The sequence below is a fragment of the Lepisosteus platostomus genome, chromosome 4 (genome assembly GCF_059453375.1).
Source record: "Lepisosteus platostomus isolate fLepPlt1 chromosome 4, fLepPlt1.hap1, whole genome shotgun sequence".
NCBI classification, from domain to species: domain Eukaryota; kingdom Metazoa; phylum Chordata; class Actinopteri; order Semionotiformes; family Lepisosteidae; genus Lepisosteus; species Lepisosteus platostomus.
Window position 1 is genome coordinate 22,318,447 of NC_142614.1, and position 21,247 is coordinate 22,339,693.

A 21,247-nucleotide genomic window follows, 5' to 3' on the forward strand; every position below is an offset into this window, starting at 1 on the left:
TGTGGAAAGTATTTCAAAAATAAAGAGAGTCATTTCATAGTAATAATAATATAAGCAGTAAAGCTTAATTATTAACTTCCTATTCATTACAGCAAAACCGATTTTAGCATCCAGCATCTGTCATTTCCTTATTCATACAAGAAGATAATTTCTGGTGGGCATCTAATATCCTACAAGAACTGCATTGACAAATTAGACACATTTAAAAAATGTGCCTTCATACATTGATAGAATGTAAAGTAATTAAATATAATAAAAAATCAAGAATTAAAGCTCAATTCATTTCACAGAAACGAGCCAATCTTTGTCATATTTTAAAAATGGATCAAAGACTACCCAACCTGCAAAAGAATTGAAAAAATGCAATGGAAAAGGGTCATAGAAAAATTGCTTACACTTACAGTATATAGTGCTTTTCTGGACACTCCACTCAAAGTGCTTTACAGGTAATGGGGACTCACCTCCACCACCACCAATGTGCAGCCCCCACCTACATTAGATGATGGGTGTTCTGGCACACTACCACACATCAGCTATCAGTGGGGATTGGAACAGAGTAATAAAGCCAATTCATAGATGGGGATTATTAGGAGGCCAAAATTAGTAAGGGCCAATGGGAAATTTGGCCAGGACACCGGGGTTATACCCCTACTCTTTTTGAGAAACACCCTGGGATTTTTATTGACCACAGGGAGTCAGGACCTAGATTTTACATCTCATTCGAAAGACAGCGCCTTTTTACAGTATAGTGTCCCTGTCACTATACTGGGCCATTAGGACCCACACATAGACCACAGGGTGAGAGTGCCCCCTGCTGGACCCACTAACACCTCTTCCAGCAGCAACCTTAGTTTTTCCCCAGGAGGTCTCCCATACAGGTACTGACCAGACTCACACCTGCTGAGCTTCATTGGGTTGTCAGTTGTGAGCTGCAGGGTGAAATGGCTGCTGGTGCCATATTTTTTAGAAATCCAATTGAGAAAACAATATGAATTGGAAAAATAGTCAGATAACAGTATTCCAAATACAAAGATTAAATTCTCTCCTGATCTAAACCGGTACCTACAACACTCATGCAGTATCACCTTGTCAAATTGTCTTTTGGAATAATCCTCATCAAATCCTTATCTTCACAATACATGCATTAGACTTAAAATTAATTGGTGAAAGCAATGCTTTATTAATCTAAACACTTAAATATTTTTCCTTACTTCAAAGTCTCTGAAAGCCACTGAATCAAACCCATAACCATGTTTATTGCATATTTGTATTTAGGTGCATTTCCTATTGCACTTTGCATATTGATTCTATAATGGTAAAAGGACAGTGAAGTCTTCATTTTGTACTTCCATTTTACCTGACACGTGGAATGTTATCTGTGTAACATGACTGGGAGTGATAACACTGTTTGCAGTCAAACACAAATAATCCTGACAAATCTAATATACTGTAAGGATGACAAGCCAAAAGGTATTTCTGTATCTGTCAAGCTAATGAAAATGCATAAAAGTTGCATAAAAACTGTAATTTACAAGTGCAAATGGATTAAATGGGAGTATATTTCTAAAACTTTAGAAGCGTTACGGTTTTCTTTTTAAAATAAATTAGCAGGGATGCAAATTTCTCCAAATAATAAATTAAGCAAAACAGTTGCTTTAAAGTTGATAAAAGAAAATTTTATATTTATGAAATTTACCAAACTTATTAAAATGCAGGATGAAACTAAGACAGTGATAAACTTTAACACCATTTTTGCATCTGACGGCATGATGTTTTACATTTTGACTAACTACATACATGTATCAAAATGTATATATAATACAGGCTTTAGACAACAAAATAAACACCAAAGCCCTATCTTGTGATGGGTTAACACTAAAATATCTGTGGCAACTATTACATCAAAATAATAAAATCAAATTAAAAAGACAATTCCCCACAGAGGATTTCTGAGTTATGGCAACAGCTTCAATATTAGTTTTTGGACCTATAAAGGACATTTGGATTTAATTATATTCAGTTGTGAACAGCATACCTACTGTTTGTCATAAATGATTGCCCAATGAATAGGCTTACAAAATCATGTTTCATAGGGTAGCATCCCAAACACAGGCATGTAATAGAATGCATCACTATTTATCAAATAAAGAAATTCTTTCCCAACATTTTAACATTTGTCTTGTTAAACAAAAACAGCTGTTGCCATATCACTTTTTTTAGAAAAAGAAACACAGCAAAGCACTAATCTTGTATTTTATTTAACACAATCCAGATGTACCTGAGATGGTCCTTCCAAGAAATCCAAGCAAACATACAGTTCAGCATTTTAAAAAATACCAGACAATACATTCTCTTTTCTTCTACTCTTAGGACCTTTATTTCTCTGGGTCAATGTTGTAAAGAGGACAATAATGAGGACAATAATTGCAAAGAACACCTGTGTAAGACCAGACACACTCAAGCCATTCAGGATTCTAGAAGAGTCAGTGAACACTTTACCCTGAACTAAATTAAATAGATTATTGATGTCTTCTTTTAAATTTAATAAACAGTTCCTGGAAATTCTACTGTTTTATTCAATAGCTTGTTCAAGTTACAGTAGGTGACCTTTTCCACATCACCTTTCATTTTAAATGAAATTATATATACTGTAGATACTTGCTATACTGAAGATGAAGCAAGCTGGGATGTTATCTTCACAGTGCTCTTTTTAATTTGCCACATTTCACTTACAGACATGCTTTACCATGGTTTTCCCAGGTGTGTAAAATGCTTTCCTGTTCCTTTTCCTATGTTTGCATTGCTTTTAACATGGTTTCACTGTGCCCTGTGCAGTGTTCCATTTTACATGTTCCATGACAGTAAACATCTATAAGGGCATGAAATGATGACATTGCCAGTCAAAAACATTAGGCAAACATTTTTATTTAGTGGGTAACAAAAATAAACTTGATTTCTGTAAACAATGTTTTCCACAATACCACCCTGCAACTCACAACTGGCAACCCACTAAAGCTAAGCAGGTGTGAGCCTGGTCAGTACCTGGATGGGAGACATCCAAGTAAAACTAAGGTTGCTGCTGGAAGAGGTGTTAGTGGGGCCAGCAGGGGGCGCTCACCCTGCAGTCCATGTGGGTCCTCATGCCCCAGTATAGTGACGGGGACACTATACTGTAAACAGGCGCCGTCCTTCGAATGAGATGTAAAACCGAGGTCCTGACTCTCTGTGGTCATTAAAAATCCCAGGGCGTTTCTCGAAAAGAGTAGGGGTGTAACCCCGGTGTCCTGGCCAAATTACTCTGCTCTCCTCCCTACTAATAGCTGATGTGTGGTGAGTGTTCTGGTGCACTATGGCTGCCGTCGCATCATGCAGGTGGATGCTGCACATTGGTGGTGGTGGAGGGGAGTCCCCATTACCTGTAAAGCGCTTTGAGTGGAGTGTCCAGAAAAGTGCTATATAAGTGTAAGCAATTATTATTATTAATTCTAGGAATTCTAATTATTATAGTAATATACTCTACTATTCTAGGTATTACCGAAAATCTAGTAGGAAATATTGTTTTAATTTAATCTATGCAATGGATGGATGTTTGCCCATTATGCATTCTGGCATGTAAGGGCAGCAACATCCTGTTGCTATTACCATAGCATTAGTTTTTTACAGGATAGGGTTGTTAGCCTTGTGCCCAATGTGGGACACAAACCCACTACTCTGAGACTATGAGTCTCATGCTCTACCAACAGAGCTAGTCAGGGCTCTTTTTTGATACAATAACAACTAAATAAATAACCAGATACTTGATTTCATAGATCCTCACAGCTATAAAACATTTTTCCTTTAATAGGAGTTAATAAAAGATCTGGTAATAAAATTAAACCTTGCAATGCCATTATCCCTAGCCTGCAAAAGCAGGGAAATTCTGTATGACTAAGAATGAGAGGCGAATGTATGAAAAGGAAGGAAAGAAAAACGTATTGTGTGTTGTGAATAAAGCACTTCCTGTTTCTGTGCCAGATGAGATCACAGACATTACAGTGCTATGATTCAACAAAATGTGAATGGGCAAATCCTGGTAAACATATGTATATTAAGTACTTCTTGTATTTGTCAATTATTTTCAGTATCAGGATAATACTATTGCTTTGGTATTGTTCAGCATTAATGGAAACTGTTATCAGATAGCTACTTAATTGTTACACATTACAGCTGTTTCTGTCTAAAAAATGTGGAACTTTCGCAGCTATCTAGACAAACATCTCTTCCGTAATTACTGTAAATAATGGAAGGGAACTGTACTGTAATTACTACTGAAATCATAATAAATACAAATAAGGATTATTATTAAAGTGAATTAAACAATCAAAAGATACATACAGTTACTGTACATGGGACAATTCCCACACAGTGAATTTAGATGATTATCGCAGTGTCCAAATATCAAGCACCATTTGAAAATCCTCAGTATTGCAGTGTTTCTTAAGATATGTTGAGGAATTTAGATTCTGTAGAGTGCAGCATGGTGGCACAGTGATTAGCGTTGCTGTCTTGCAAAGCTGGGTTCATTTCCTGGGGTGTTATCAGTGTGGAATTTGTATGTTCTCCCCATGTTCACGTGAGTTTTCTCCAAATGCTCCGGTTTTCTCCCACAGTCCAAAGAGATACTGTTAGGTTAATTAGCTTCTGGGAAAACTGGCCCTGGTGTGGGTGTGTGACTGTCTTTGCGTCTGAGCATGTTTGAGCTTTTCAATCACTGTTCGGTATGGCAACACTTCTGCCTAGGACAAAAAACAGCTTGAGAGTAGTGTATATTGCCTCCAAAATTGCAGGATTCCACCTTTCCTCTGTGGGGTTACTCCACTTCTCTAGACTGAAATACACAGCTATAAAGATCCTCTCCCACCCTTCTAACCCTGCCCAACTTCTGTTTACTTTCCTCCTCTCTGGAAAGCAGCTTAGGTCTATCAAGATAACGACTACTAGGTTCTGTAACAGTACCTACCCGGAGGCTGTGAGATGCATGAACTTTTGCATGATTTTGCAATTTTTGCTCATTGTTATTTTATCTGATCTCACTGCTTATTTTGTTACTAGCGTGTGGTTCAGGATGGTAGAGATGGGCGGAAGCTGTTTATTATCGGCTCTATGATGTATATTTGTACAGTATGTCTTTTATCTGTCATTGCTGTTGAGGCTCATTTACCAACACTGTAAGAAAGACTTCTGCCAATAACAATTACATACCAGCTGCTTCCCTCTCTCACTGAAAACTTTAAGGAATATAAATAAATGGAAATATCATATAAAATAGACTATTACTCATTATATAAGTGGTTTCCAGCTAAGATAGGTGGTAGTTGAAAAAGAATTCCAATACTCTGACATTTTGCAACTTTAAACAGATCAGTAATCTTTTCAAGTGATTACCTATATTAGCTGTATATAGTATTAAAAACCAGAAAGGAATTGAAAAGAAAAACAAATGGTACCAGCGGCATCTATATCTGTTGACCACTGACAAAACACATGATGAACTATTGTCTGCGAAGACAATACATGTGATGACAGGGGAAATGAGTCAATGAGTACAGTGCAATTGGCGCTGTACCATAAGTTCTATGAGGGCCGATTTTTCATTAAAAACAAAAAAAACTTCATCCATTATAATATTGTAATCTGTGGGGTCACAATAGATGGATGGATTTAAATGTTATGGCTCTGGAAAATCCAGTAAACATTGTAGTAAAGTACAAATATAATTTTTTTGTACTTTATAGAGGTTTGAGGAGCTGCATTAGTGTGCAGGCTGCAAAGAAACAATTTAATTCCATACTGGGAAGCAGAAAAGTCATATTTCTATAAAGTCTTTTATCATTTTATTTTTACAGTTGTTTACACTTAATGATCATTAATATTTTGCACAGGAGTGCAGTTTGTCAATATTTTACACTATCAGTTCGTACCCAAATCTCAGTTTCATGTTTTTTAATACGAATGTCTGTTTTAATCATTTGATAAATAGTGCAATGGTCTTATAGCTCCCAATCACTAGCTTTGATATATCACCGGTGATGTAACCTTGGGTTGATGGATATTTCAGGTCTTTCCACATCAGAAACCCTTGCTCACCTCAGATCAGATCTCAGCTTGTGACCCAGTGCTATTGAGCCACCACCCATTGATCACTCCTTCTGCCCCAGAACCATGTTGAGGTTGTCTTTGCTATCCTGTTGGCATTACTGATGGCTCTTCTGTTTGTCCCTGTGATGCCCAAAACACTATCACCTACACACCACTCTTATGAGCACGCACTGGGTCTTCCAGCCATGCCTGCAGTACTCACTAGCCAGATATAGATATATACAAAATAAAATTATAGTAATGATGCACATAAGAAACCTGAGTATTAGTTTCGTACAAGTCATTACAAGAAAAGCATGAATAGGTGCTATAACATTCAGTATATCACATTGCGCCTCATGAAGCTAAAAATGACACTGCCGAAATGTAAGCTTCTTAATAAACTTTTTATAAAAACATTGGCAGGAAAGGTTTTCATTTTACTATACAGTATGGAAAATCTAATCTGAATGTAGTCATGAAGTTTCAGTAAAAACATAACAGCAACAATCAAAACAACAACTGCGTCCTTTAAACGTCTCACTGTTTACAGCATACGGAGATACTAAATAGTTGTAAAAACAATATTAACACTCACAGAAACAAAGGTACTGATCTGTGTTCAGAAAAGTATACATCTCTGCACTCTGCCCTCTAGGAACAATGTATGGTTTGTTTCTTAACCATCCTTTGAACTTTAGTACCTTTTCATTAAAGACAAGGGTAAAGGTATTCATTTGAACTACTGTAGTGTAAAAGTAAAACATAGCCCCATTTTCTTTCATCACATGTTAGTGTACTCCTGTCTTTACCTTCGAACTATAGCTAAACTGACAACATTCAGACAACATTATTCACCTGAAACCACAACAGGGAGCCTCATGATCATCCAAATGAAGCACACTTATTTCTTAAAGATTTTAATTTGGAATATGCCTCTAATTAACAATTAGAAGACAACTGTAATATTTAATATCTAAAAGGTACTATTGGGTTTAGTCATTGAGAGATTCCTAATAAATAAAAAAACAATCTTAAAGCGAACAAACTACATCTTAACTGAAAATGTGTCCCTATAGGAAGGAAATGGCAGAAACAAAGCAAACAAAAAATTATATCTGGACTTCACTACCCTGTGTGCATTTAGTTTTATCACAAAAATCAAAAGACCTATTAAACCATCAGTTAAATTGACTGGTACAACTGAAACATTTGCAAAACGAATATGCTTCAACTGTTATACAATGTGGCTGGAGCCAAGTAAATTATACAGAAAGAATGGCTTCTTTTCAAATTTTAAGTTGTGCACATTGGTCCAAAACCTCTTTATTTTGCATACAGTATGAATTGATGTAAGTCAATATTGTCCATCAATTAAACTAATTAGCCTTTATATTACCTATAAAACATGTTAAATTCAATTATTCTTTATGATTTATATTTAGACCTTTATATTTGATTACAGTATTTAAGGATTTGGAGCACAAGAAAGAAAACAAGACCCTTCATGCTCCATCTTGTTATTTGCTAGTTTAGTACAGTAGCTTTAATTTGCACAGCAAGTTCTTGAAGGTGCCCAAAGGTACGGCTTCAATCACCTTACTAGAAAACCTGTACCAGATACCCATCCACAACTCTTTGTGTAAAGTGCATGCATTGCTCCCTATATCCCAGAATCAGCCACATAAAAGTGTATTTTTTAAACTTCCTGTATGGACCACTTTGCACTTTAATCAACATTAAACTTAATTTATTAAGTGTCTGCCCAATCCATGAATTTGTTCTGTTGTAAATCTCATGCTACTGTACCTTCAATTACCCATCAAAGTAACTGATTAAGTTAAATAGGACTATCTCTTTCTAAATTCATGTTTTGTGCCACTTAAAACATGTAGATACAGTAGGTCCTAACTGTTACCTAACAGCAGCATAAGTAAGTGATTGATCAGTATTCTGGTTCAGTTTTATCTATATTTTATGAATTTGTGATATATTTACAATTCAATCAGTGAGTGCAGACTCGATGCTACTATTAACGAATTCACCATAGTCCTTGGAATTTCTGATTCTTGGTAAAATAATAAAAAAATAATTTATTGTGTGCCAACATTATGTTAATTATTAAGGTTAGGATGAATTACTCTGGTAATATCATTTTTTGTCATGATCTGTAAGGAACTTTGTGAGTATAGCGATATGTCAGAAGTAAATAAATGTAGTCTAATTTACCAAAAAAATAAATATATTTAAGTCAGGTGTACTGGTTTATCAGGTTTTATAATTGAGTTATGTACAGTACTATACATTACATTGTATTATTCTACGTGTTAGACCATACAAAAACCTAAAAGAAAAAAAAAATATAATCTAAATACATTTATATTAGAATATGTGAACATTCTTAACATTAATGTTATAAAAGGTACTGTAGATCCCTGACTTGTAAATTAAATGGAAGCATGTTGCTTTTAATGCTCACATTTCAGACTGAAGTCAGGCAGCTTCTGCCATTCTCTACAAACATAAATCTATGTTTTTATGTCAAATACTGAACTATGCAGAAGTTAACTCCTATTTCTGCTGTGGCAGTCACACTTTTATCTCTTCTTGCATGGTCGACTCTAGTATTGCATTTACTACATCTTCCTTGTGCTGTATCAACAGTATAGTATATCACATATCATTCCAAACGTGACCCTTCTTCACTGATCACTGGTTATCCATAGAATTTAATGTAATCTACAAGCTCTGATTACCTTATCGTCTAGCCTCTATCTTACTATGAGATAAGTTGAAATCCCTTGATTCCAGTGTAGTCTCATCTCATACATACTGTATGAGACATTCTGTTGGGATGCTACTACAGCTTTATCACACCATCTTTTTTTGGAATTGTTAGAGAGGACAAAGGATCGGGGACCTAACTCTTCCTCGACATGTTCTAGTACATTACTGATCATCATTGTAGCATTTGTTTTCATAATTATTTATTTTTTGTCTATACTAGTTTTGCTGCATGTAAACTACCCTCAGTTATTTAAATGTGGGATTATGAGTTTTTAACTATTATCACACCACAAACAAATTGCTGGGCTTTCTTAATTTCTTTTCCTCTGAATTTTTTTTTTAACCTGCATTAATCTGACTTTGCAAAAGCACTGCAATAAGATTCATTAGAGTAGCAATTTGTTAGGTAAGACATGCTTAGTCATTGCATTATACAGTATTTCCTTATTAAACCGCTCTGCACAACTAAAGAAAGCTCTCTTCCAGATTCTCCTTCATGGTAATAGTTTAAACTCTGTGGTCACCAGTAATGTTTCACTGTTACTGTCTGTAATGGGAATATGGCCAATTCTCTTTATCCAGTCATACAGAAGGGACTGCAATGTTTCATCCAGAATATGGGAAAATATTTATGTCAGCTCCTTTACCAAAACAATAGGGGACTTCAAATGCCCTTTTGCTGATACCATTACTCAGAATTATGTCTTGTGCTCACAATGGCTCACTTCCTTCTAGTGTACCACTAATCATTTGATCATTATTGTGCTAGAAAAAATAATTGTCCTTAGTTGTTCAGTTGGCACTAAGAGGATTCCAATCCTTTTACACTCCACTGTTTAACAGACGTTTCTGGGCAGTGACCTGTGCATGGACTCTGTACACCTGCACAGCTCCTAACAGAGCATTGACAAACTGGTTAGCTACCTCTATAAACAGAACAACATTGAAAAGTACAAGCCAGTCTCTATTTAAAACCAATACAGTGAGATAGAAAGGACAAATGTCCTCATCTCTGCGGCTGCTGTTAGAACTATTTGTGCTGTAAATAGTTTGGAAAACAAGAGCAATTGTGAACTAAAAGGAAAGTTGGAAGAAAAAAACTAAACATTATGTGCATATTTTACATTAAAATCACTTCTTCAATAAATAAAAAGTTAAAAAAGAAAGAGCAGTCTGATTCTTTTACCTGGGGTTAGCCTTATTTCAACACCTAATTTCCCACTGGAAAAAGCAGATTACACTGCAAATCTCTCTGACAAGTGAAAGGTCCTTAAGACTGCCCTTAGCTGCACAGAAAGAATGCAAGCAACACTGTGTTGTGAATTGCGCTAAAAGACTAAGCAACAGCATAACCAGCCACATTACAAAGGGCCTTCCTGTTACAGGATATTCAATTAAATTCTTCGCACTAGGATGTACAGCAATAAAAACCGTCTTTGTCTCTTTACACCCTTATAGATTGAAGTGTTAAATGCTCAATCCTCCCTTACTACAGTTATTGAAACAGCTTATAAATACCATCTGGCACTCTTATTCTGTTGTATCTTCTATTTTGTATGTTATGAATGCCAAGAGGACTAATTATTCTGTAACTTTGTGTCTGTAAATATTTAACTTAAGTGTATATATTTTCATTTCTGCACAGCTTCATAATTTGTTAAAACTCTATAAAAGGTACAAAGTGGTACATATACTGTACTGTATGTTCTGATATGCTCTATGTTTAAAATGTCTTGAAACACAGAACTTTTAGAAAAAACATAAAACAATGCTACTTCCTTTAAAATAAATATTAGCGGCAGTGTACAACTGTGGGAAATGTCTAGGTATTCTTTTACACTAAAAGAAACTTAATCCAAGGCCAGACTGCAGATTGGCAACTTTCACTAAAAACAGCATAAAACCTTATCTAGCTTCCTTTAAATAATGTAACAAACTAATCGTTCCAGGAGGTTTTCCAGCTAAATAACCTTTAATCTTCTAAAATGTTACGGAACATTTGGGGTTTATGATTTTAAGACGTTTACTTTCAAGGCCTCAGTTTTCAGACAAAGAGTTAGAATGTCCTCCAAACGTGTTGTGAAAGCAAATTTAAAACTGTTTTTTTTGCTTTACAGTCAAGCAATGTGTATTTGTGATCATGACATTCATAAGAATTAATATATACTGTATATATTATACATATTATGAATATAGGCAGACATTTGATCATATTAGAAAAAAAATGGCTATAAGTATGGGGATACATTCACCTTGAGTAAATGTGAGAGTAGAAAAGTCTATATTTGTTTGCATATCCCTTTGATTCAATAACTCCATGAAGTCTGAGACATTTAGCTCACAAAATTATTTCTGTAATCATTTGAGATGTTTTGCCAAGCCTTTGCTATATCCATTTTGGGGGGGAGTTCATACTTTGATATATATTTTTCAGCATATAAAATGCATGCTCTATTGTATTTTTATCTGGAAATTGACTTGGCAAAACTACGATTTTTTCACTTCTTTCTCCCAGTAAACTGCTTTCGGTCATTGTCATGCTGTAGGAAAGCATCACCCACAAAGTATGGAATCATCTTCTACATAAACAGACCTAAACACCTAATGTTCCAGAAAGCTGCAGAATTCAATCTATAGCTGACATCATCAGTTAAGACATAAATGAAAATGGGTGAGTTAGTTCCAGAGGCCAAGGCTATAACATCACTTGCACCATGTTCCATAGATGAGGTGTTGCTCTTTGATGAATTTACAGTTTCTTTCTTACTCCTCATTTTAACCTGTCAATCACTATGGTAAATGTTTTTTCTTGGCCTCATCAGTGAATAAAACTTTCTTCCAAATCTCTCCTAGATCATTTTTGTACTTCCAAGCAGATACAAATCAGGGTTTTCTGTTCTTGTTGCGGATGGGAGATTTACATTTTGCAGTGCAGCCTATTAAACTCTGCTGTCTCAGTCTTCTACTTGCTCCCAAGCACTGTGGAGGTTGTTGGCAATTTAACTGTTATTTGAAAGTTTTACATGGAAGGTCTGAAAACTTTTTTTGTCAGCAAGCATGCCAGCCTAGTCTTGGCTAAGCGGTTATTATATCAGTGGTTTGTTTTTCATTTTGTATATTCCAATCTGTTGATTTTGATATGCCTAATTTCTGTGCTGTTACTCTGATCGATTCTTTTCTTTCAGCTTCATAAGTGCCTGTATTTCTTTAACATTAAGTTCTTTGTTTTTCATTTCGCCTTTGACTATGGACTCCAAACACTGAAGTCTAAGCAAGATAGGTTGAGAGAATTTTCACTCTAATATGATTGCCTAATTACCCAAAACACCTGAAGAACAAGAGACACCTGTCTGCCAATTGTCCAGATATTGTTTCTCCTTTAATATAAAGACGTTCAATACTATTCATTTATCTTATCCAGGATAGTAATACCTACCCAGGGCTATCATTTCCTCAGTCAGGGCCAAACTCTTGATATTCAAAGGCTTGTCTCATCACAATGAAAATTTGGTTGAGCTACTGAAATTACTAATAGAGATCACAGTGAAAATACCATTTAGACAGTGCAGCCCCAATTCTGTTGGAAAGCAATGCAGGTGAACTAAAGAGACTCTTTAGTTCTGTCAGGACAGACAGACAGACAGACAGACAGACAGACAGACAGACAGACAGACAGACAGACAGACAGACAGACAGACAGACAGACAGACAGACAGACAGACAGACAGACAGACAGACAGACACTTTATGGATTAGACAGGAACCATCAAGCTGGGAGATTTCAGATATTCAGGAGCAGAATCAATAAACGTTTGTCAGGTTTACACGTGTCTCAAAAACTATAAAAATTCCAACATTTCCATCGCTTACGGCACAGTATTTTTATAAATATGTAATATTAAGGGTGCACTCTTGTCATAATATGGCAGTTGTCAAATCTGCCCAGCTTCCTAATGCAATTATACAATTTATTCGGACAGAAAATGGAGGCAAAGCCATAAAAGCAAAACTTTCCCGAACAGCAACAGAAGAAAAACGTTTTTATATCCAAAACAGTTTGTTTTGTCATAAATCATGCTTTAAAATAGATGCATTCAAGAAACATCACATCTAACAACAATCTCATAATACAGTTTTTCTGTAACACTGTTCAATTCTCGAGGTCTTTTTAGAAGATGGTATCAAAAGCTTAAAGGTTTCCTTTATTTCTGATTTGAGATATATACAGTATAAATTAATGTATAATTTTTTGCTAAATGTAATGATGTAAAAGGAAATAAGCTTTAAAATACAACTTCCTTCTTTTTACAACCATTGTAATCCCTAGCCAGGCTGCAAAAGAACTAGGAAACTACCTACAGTACAGTTACACTCGATTGTCACATACGATTGTAAGACGTCTGGGAATTCCTTAGGGTCTTGTACGTGGACAACAGTCTTCTCATTATCCTGCCTGTTGTTTCATGGCCTATATTTCCTAGCAACCAGGAGCAACTCCCTAATCATTTCTCACTCCTGCATGTTTTCCACCTGGAACAAAGACGCTCAAATACATTGTCATGGCAACTTCAACAGCCGCAGAAGCACTTGGCTCTGCAGAGAAAGTGAAAAAGAAAATCTTGAAAGGAAACTGCAAGATAAAGGCCTTGCTATCCCAACTTTCCCACTGTTAGAATGTAATTAAAAAATTACTTCAACAAAAGGCTGCTTCTGAATGAATGCGTGCCACTCAATGTGTAGCCCTGTCATTGAGACTTTCTAATGCAAAGCAAATGCAATGCAAAGCAACGAACAAAACTGGTAAAAATGTCGTTCACAATGAAAGAGGTATAATGGAACAGGCCACCAACATTGATCAAATACTTCCTAAAACTATTTCTAACTAAAAATTCCAGTCATAGTATGCCCCTTTTGGCAAGTGCATGTTTCTGTGCACAAGCAAATAATAGTAACTATTGTCAAATTTAATTGTTTCCCTTCATTTATGTTCTTGTCACTGTTTTTCATCCATCTCTTACTTTTAGTTTACAAACCTTAGATCATATTACTAAAATCCCACTTTGTTCTTTAGCCAAGACACTTAAATTGACTGATCTGAAAAAAGAGGCAGGAAATAAATTTGCTCACCTCTTTAAACTGCAAAGGAGCAAAATGACGAATGTCTTTTCATGTTTTTTGTCTTATTGATTCCAATGAATGATTTGCAATGTTTGCATGGTCAAAGACACAGAGTAAGCTATTTCAAAAAAAAATATGACAGAGAATGTATTGAGAACACCAGATCTCATTCACTTATGTTTATTAAAATTAATGCTACTGTAAATGTCAAATTCCCCCATTGCGGAAAGCTATTATAAAAATTATCTAATGAAAAATAATTTGATTTATAGTATGTAGAGGTTTTTTTTAATGACTGAAACCACAGGTCATTTTTGCACATTACACAGATAGTGCTTTATTGCCATTAGAACAAGTGAAAACGTATCATTAAATGCTGCATCTAAAGCTGGAAATAAAATAATTTTAGACATCACAAAAACCTGTGTGCAGGTATTTAACCATATACTGTAGGTGGTGCTTAGCATTCACTGCGATTTCTGATGATATCTATTAAAATTAAAACAAATAAAAAAATCTAAGAATCAATCGTGTATATAATGGGTATTTATAGTGCTTTACTCAGGTAATAATCCCTGAAGTGATATGAAAGGAAATAAGATTTTACAAATCATTTATTTCTCAAGGTGAACACTGAGAATCCCAATTTTCCTTATTTACTTATTTCACTACTTTGTGGGTCATTTTATGGCCCTGGAAGCTGTACGTTATTGGGAAAAAGAAATAGAATGTTTTCTATGTGTGTTAACTTTTCAAAAAGCAATTTTAATACACAGGGTGTAAGAAGAACATCACCTTCAGAAGACTCAATAGTGGATTAAAACTTTACTTGACTGTTAAAACCTGGTTAACCTACCTGAGACTGTATTATAAAGTATGATCTCCTCGCAGTGCTGAAAATTGATTCAAAGGTATTGGTACATTTTGACAAGCATTCCCTCATTACGATATGTGTAAACAGTACATAAAACTTCCTGAATTGCTAACCTGCCACCTACCCTGCCCCACGGCTGCAACGATTAAATATTTTCATTTTTCATTACAACACTTGATTAATGATTAGGTGCTGCTTTGATGGAACAAGCCAAAACACAAAAAAACTCTATGTGAAAACCACAAAAACTGGATAAACTAGATAGGTAATAATGAAAGCATGAGGTAAGTACAAAGAATACTGTCAACATACTGACTTGCTTTGCGTGCACATTGAAATGCACATTTATGCTATATAAACAATGGAAAATTTGTTAAACTTAATTTTTGGAACTTTTAGAATGTTGAATGAGCATGAGTTCATTAAGTTTAGAGTTCTGCAAGGTTTAATCACAAAAGGTATTATAGCATTATCTTTTGACTCTAGTCCTTTCCAGGTGGAAATTATGTGACAAGTACAACTCATGCCCCTGCTGGGATTCAATTCCATCACTCACATGCTCCAAGCATGCACAGCTCAACTCCCGAGACAGCAGATAATTCTCCCATGCCAAAACACCAGGTTTTCTACTGCAGGAGAGTTTTATACTGTGCAGATTTTAGAGGGGGTGACATCACTTATGTAACTGGCACAGTGCAAAAGCCCTGTTACATTATGTTTTTGGAGTCATGTGCCTGGATTGTCCATGTTATAGACATGAAGGGAGGTACTTAAGAGTTCTTACTGTCGGTCTTTAACATTTTAAGTAATTTTGTGTATATACTGTACATGTGTGACATCGTAAGACTAAACATGAATCAAACCTTTTCACCATTCCGACACAATAATTTCATTGCATTTTCATAAAAATAAGCAGATGTCCCATAACACCATTTCACATTAAAAACCCTTCTACAAACCACACTACAAAAGTTTCATGTCAGTCAATAATTTGCAAATAAACATTCATGGATTTTGTAATTTGTAAAACACATAATGTATAATGTTGTTTTATATACATTAACATATTTTAGAAATACTTCCTCTCTGGTTGCAAAACATAAGAATGTTCAAAAACACTTACTCAGTACGAAACAGTGGTTAGGGTTGGGGACTTGTAACTTAAAGGTTACTAGTTCGAAGCCTACGTGAAGCACTACTGTTGCAGCCTTAACTGCCCTTCATTTAGATTACTTCATTAAACTAACCAGCTGTATAAATGGGTAAAAAGGTATTTAAAATGCACTCCATTGTATTTTGCAAATCAAAGTGAATGAAAGTGAATTTACCAGCAACTGGCGTTATGGGCAATTTGTTTGAGGCACATGTGTGGATGACATTCTGTACACACACAGAATAAGTTACCTAAAATTGTTGGTTTAAAATAAATAGGTGTACACATCAACCACTATTTAACATCAACCATCAATAAAGCAAATAAAGCCCTTCTAATTTAAATATATGCAGTGATCTTACTTTAAGATGTCAAATAATAGTTAATACTGACTGGCAAAAAACAAAAACAGGATTGAGGACTTAGAAATGTATGCAAGGACCTGTGTAGTCTCTGTAAAAAATGTTGCACTGATATTCATATTCAGGCACTCCCTAGTAAATCTTCTACTGCAGCAGTTGCCTAGTTCTGATCTTGTCTTCTCAATGTGTAAATACTGTATGTTCCTGCCTAGCAGAAAGGGCTTGGTTCAGTTCTATCTGTGAAAAGTATCAATTAAGCTTTCAATTTTAGTGAAATACCATGTATTATAGTCAACAAGGGTAACATACCAGAGGTTTGATAGTCTATGGATGTGTTGGATGTTGGTCGCAGAACTGCAGACCTCCGGTAAACTATATGGACTCTCCCATGCTCTTCATGCTCCTGTGTGCCTCTTTCGAGTGGCTCAATGAAGTATTCATCCGAATCCGTTCGAATCATACCAGCCTATCAATGAAAAATTTTAAAAAAAGCAATTAAACCACTTCATCAATATCAAGACACTACAGGTGTCATGCAAAGGTACAAACATGTTACAATTTTCAGGGCATGAAAAAAGTATTGCTTGGATACTGTAGTGAACAACAGTTGTTGTAAATGTAATTATTCATCATAGATTTATACAGTGATTCTACTGAACCAGATATTAGCAAAATAAAATCGAACATCATCTTTGATATTGTCAGTCCTTGACCTATATAAAATAAACATCCAGTTTTACATTTCCTTTTACATGGAATACACAACTAAGGTCTGGAAGAAAGCACCACAACTCAACCAATGAGATACAGTATTCTACAGTACGACTTCTGACCTTATTTTTCCAGCATGCTTTGCTTAAACACCCCTCCACTAAATCTAGCTCATTTTTAGAGAGCTTCCATCTACCTTGACTATATGACCAGGTTCATGTATTAGAATGTTCTGAAATCTTTGTTGTTTTTTTTTAACACAATGCATATTGTACCTCCTGGGAAATTACAGGAATTTACATAAAAATCTCCAACGACAGTTTACTTATGTAAATGATTATCTTAAATTTGAAAATCTATCTGAATTCTTGACAATGAGAAGGCTAGTAAAAGTTTTAGTTTATCCATCACCAAGAAATGAGTATAACTACTGTACAATAATCACATTTATATATATTTAGACCATAAATGAATCACAAGACAGAAGTTGCAGTTCTTGTATTATTCAGTATACTGTACAGTGTTTGCATATTGCTGTTTCTACACAGCTACACACGTTAAATTAAAAAAAAAACTGTTCAGTGAAAAACTAAGCTGAGCCCCGGCACAGGCCTCATATGTAGAATCTATGCACAGAGTCAGACTGGAATGTGGAGAAGATTTTATTTCCCAGATCTCATCTACCTCATTTTGGCCTCATCAGCATGATCCTGTGGTCTGAGTGCCAAGTACATTTGTATAATTCCAGAGAAGACTCACACACATTTGGTTATTCTCCTCTTTACCCAAATGGGCTTAAATAATTAAGCAAAGATATTCACGAGAAATACAATATAGTAACAGCAAAGCAGTTACTACAATGTTACTGTAACTCAGAGTCTCACATGAATTCTGGAGTGCAGCTGGACAAATCTCAGACGATGTGGAGTTAGGCCATAAGTGAAACAGTGGCTGGTCAGTTTAGGGAAGTGGACGTTTCTTTCTTGGTTGCCAAACACCACACTTGTGTTCTTTCAAAACCAGTGTGGGTGCCATGCCTCCAAAATGGGGATCACAGGCCATTAACACGGTCAAGTAATCACTTACTTCTTTGGAAAAGAGCAACAACCCTGAGCCCCCCCTTCATTGCAAGTTGTACGGCCTTCTCCTCCTCTGCTCGAACTTGACCCAAAAGGCCATTCTTCCCAGTACAATGTCCAGCCATGGGCTGTATTGCCTGGTTTCTCAATTTACGTGAGGTCCTGGAATTTTTTGGTAATCACTGGTGAAATTTTGCGGTGGTTAGTACCATCACTCTCATACCAAGGCTGTACCATACCAACTCGGTCTTCACTCTCCACTCGTGGCAACACATTCTCAGTGGTTCTCTGTGCCCAAGGACTTAAAACAGCTTTTAGATTTCCCCTTATCAGTTTTTACTTAGGTTAGTTTTATATTAGATATCTTGAACAAGCTCTGCTACAACAGTCCTACAGTACATGACTGCGCTGCCCAATGGGGAAGCCTGCTATCTCGGCTCAGTTCTGGTGTGCATTAGAGGCAAGTATTACTCCACATGAGTGTCCATGCCTTTACCCTGTCACGAATCTGCCAGAGTGTTCTTGTATGCCATGGTTTTTGGGTCAGAGGTGATGAGTATCCTACTTAACCGACACTTATGTGTGTGATAGCAAGTGGAGAAGGAAAGGCCAAAACAGGATTGCAAGCACACTGCAGTTTACTGCCCTTAATCTTTAACAGGTGCATGCTGATCACTGAGAAAGTGAGAAAAAGAAAGAGCATAGCATTAGCGAACAGCCCATGTGGTAAAGTAAGATTTCCACCTCCCCCCTTTATACAGGGTGGGGGAAGGGGGTATAAAGAGAGCATGCTTGGAGAACAGGGAGAAAGGTTAAAGAGCAGTCCTGGCAGTCCATCACCCAGGGGAAGAACACTGTAGTACTTTCCCAAGGTTGTATGCCTGAAGCAAATAACAAATTATCATGTGAAAGTCTGGAACAAGTTTCACAATAAAGATGAAGTTTAGGCAATATCTTTATTTACTTACAGTATATGATTAAGACCATGTTAGTACTCTAAACTTCACCCACTAAGCTACACAAATATCACCCATAATACTTCCAAGAAGTGTATAAACTTCTAGGAAAACAACACCAGAGCAGCACCATTTGACTGATTTACATCAGTCTACATTTTAAAATAGATGCTTAAGAGTGAAGATATGTTTCTCCTTATGTGGCAGATTTAAGAATAGATTATATACTTTAAATCACAAAGGTCACAAAACCAGTTAGAACAGAACCTACTCAGAGAGAAAGGTTAAACAGCAGGAGGTGTTCTGGACAAATTCAATTGTCTTCTCAACACCACACTACATACAACCACAACCTGTCTATCCAACAGTTTCAGTCTCTAGTATTTCATTTACCCATTAAAATCTTAACTCTTATAGAGCTATAAGCAAACATGAAGAAATTATGTACATCCCTACTATGGAACAAGTAAAGGTTTATTCCATGCTAAAAAGAAAAGAGACAACGTTTCAGCTGTGGAGCCTTCTTTGCAACCTACACATGCAGATACCTACAGTACTTGAAAATCTCTACTGTGTTAACTATACAAATAATATTATGCTGTTATGATATTACAACACATTATCATTAAGGACCAGGTAATTACTTGCTTATACCTAGGAATACAAGAAACAGTATGCAAGAGACAGGAATAACTGTATTAGCATGCAATTAAGACATAACTGGAATCACTGAAACATAGCTAACAGAGTTTTGGTGAAAATGCAACATCACTGGATGCACATGAAGAGAAAAAATGGAAGAATATGGACTTTCTATACTCTTGACAACCAAGAATCTAAATGTACCTTATTGTCCTATTAATTGGTGTTTAAAACTAGACAGACCTCTGCTGAAATTTTTCTTAAACTGTAAATGTGAGAGAAATGGTCATATTTGTTATTAATATCCTTTATAAAGAACAATATTGTAGACGTAACATTATCTCCATACCACAATGGCACCTCTTTGTCTAAGGAAAGGGAACAGATTTTGAGATCAAAAGCTAAAAAGCAGACACTTTGTTGGAGTATTGAAGAAGTGGGCAAGAGACCCCACCTTATCTTCCTCGACTGCCTTTGAGCTCCTTATACAAAATAAAGTTATCTGATCTCAAACTGTTCCAAGAATTCTAGTACAGTACTTAAACAAGGCCTTCCCTTTCTAAACGCATGTTGCAAAAATGCTTTATATTCCTTGCTTTCCTATATACTGTATATGCAGTATTCTTTTAGTTAAGCTCTATGATTTCCAGCACTCTACCAGTAGAGTAAGACTGATTGGTCTATAGTTTCTACATTTTCTTAGTATGACTCATAAGGTTTTGACCATTTTAGGCCATCCTAGCTGTCAGCAGCAGATTGAGTGCTTTCTATATCACAAAGCAAGTTATTGATGACTTCTGTTGTAAAAACTTGCAAGTTATATTAATCTAACATGTTTAATATTCTCGTAACATGTTGTATAAATCTCCTGTTATCTCTAACTACCTACAGTACTTTGCTTTCACAGTTGAAAATAAGCTTTGCATTTTTAATTTGGCTTTTTCAATATTCCAAAAGCTCACTGTTTGTCCATTACCTCATAGCCTGTCTTTCTAATTATAAGTCCAAATTTAAATCTAAAATTAAGAGATTGGAAGTATCCATCATAGTCAGTATTATGAACAATTCCTCAATGCTGTATCAAAAAAGAGATCTTCTGGTTTTCAGGCAGATAGGCTACATCGGTAAATTATTCACATCTTTTTTTAATTAAAAATCAATCAGGGCATGAGCTGTTTCAAGCAACCAGGCATACATAATTAAGACATCACAAACTTCATTACATGTCTTAAAATCACCGTTTTAAAATCATCCAACTCATTCACAATTGGAGAGTTCATGTCGCACTATGGCATGTGAAATGATGATGTACATGTGCATTTTTGGAGGGGTGAAAAACATCTGTGGACCAAAAAAAAAACTCTCCCTGGAGGACAGGGATTCTCTCACAAACACACGAGAATTACATAAGACTCACACCCACTTGCCTTCGCGTGAAATAAAAATAA

General features: G+C 35.7%; 1 protein-coding gene across 3 annotated transcripts in view; it reads right to left on the minus strand.

Moving 5' to 3' along the window:
* adamts3 (ADAM metallopeptidase with thrombospondin type 1 motif, 3) overlaps window positions 1–21,247 on the minus strand; it is a 101,511-nt gene that overhangs the window by 65,177 nt on the left and 15,087 nt on the right. For all 3 annotated transcript variants that reach the window (XM_088629031.1, XM_088629030.1, XM_088629032.1), the window contains exon 4: window positions 16,721–16,877. In XM_088629031.1, the coding sequence (XP_088485157.1) occupies window positions 16,721–16,877 (157 nt within the window). The remainder of the gene's footprint in view (window positions 1–16,720; window positions 16,878–21,247) is intronic.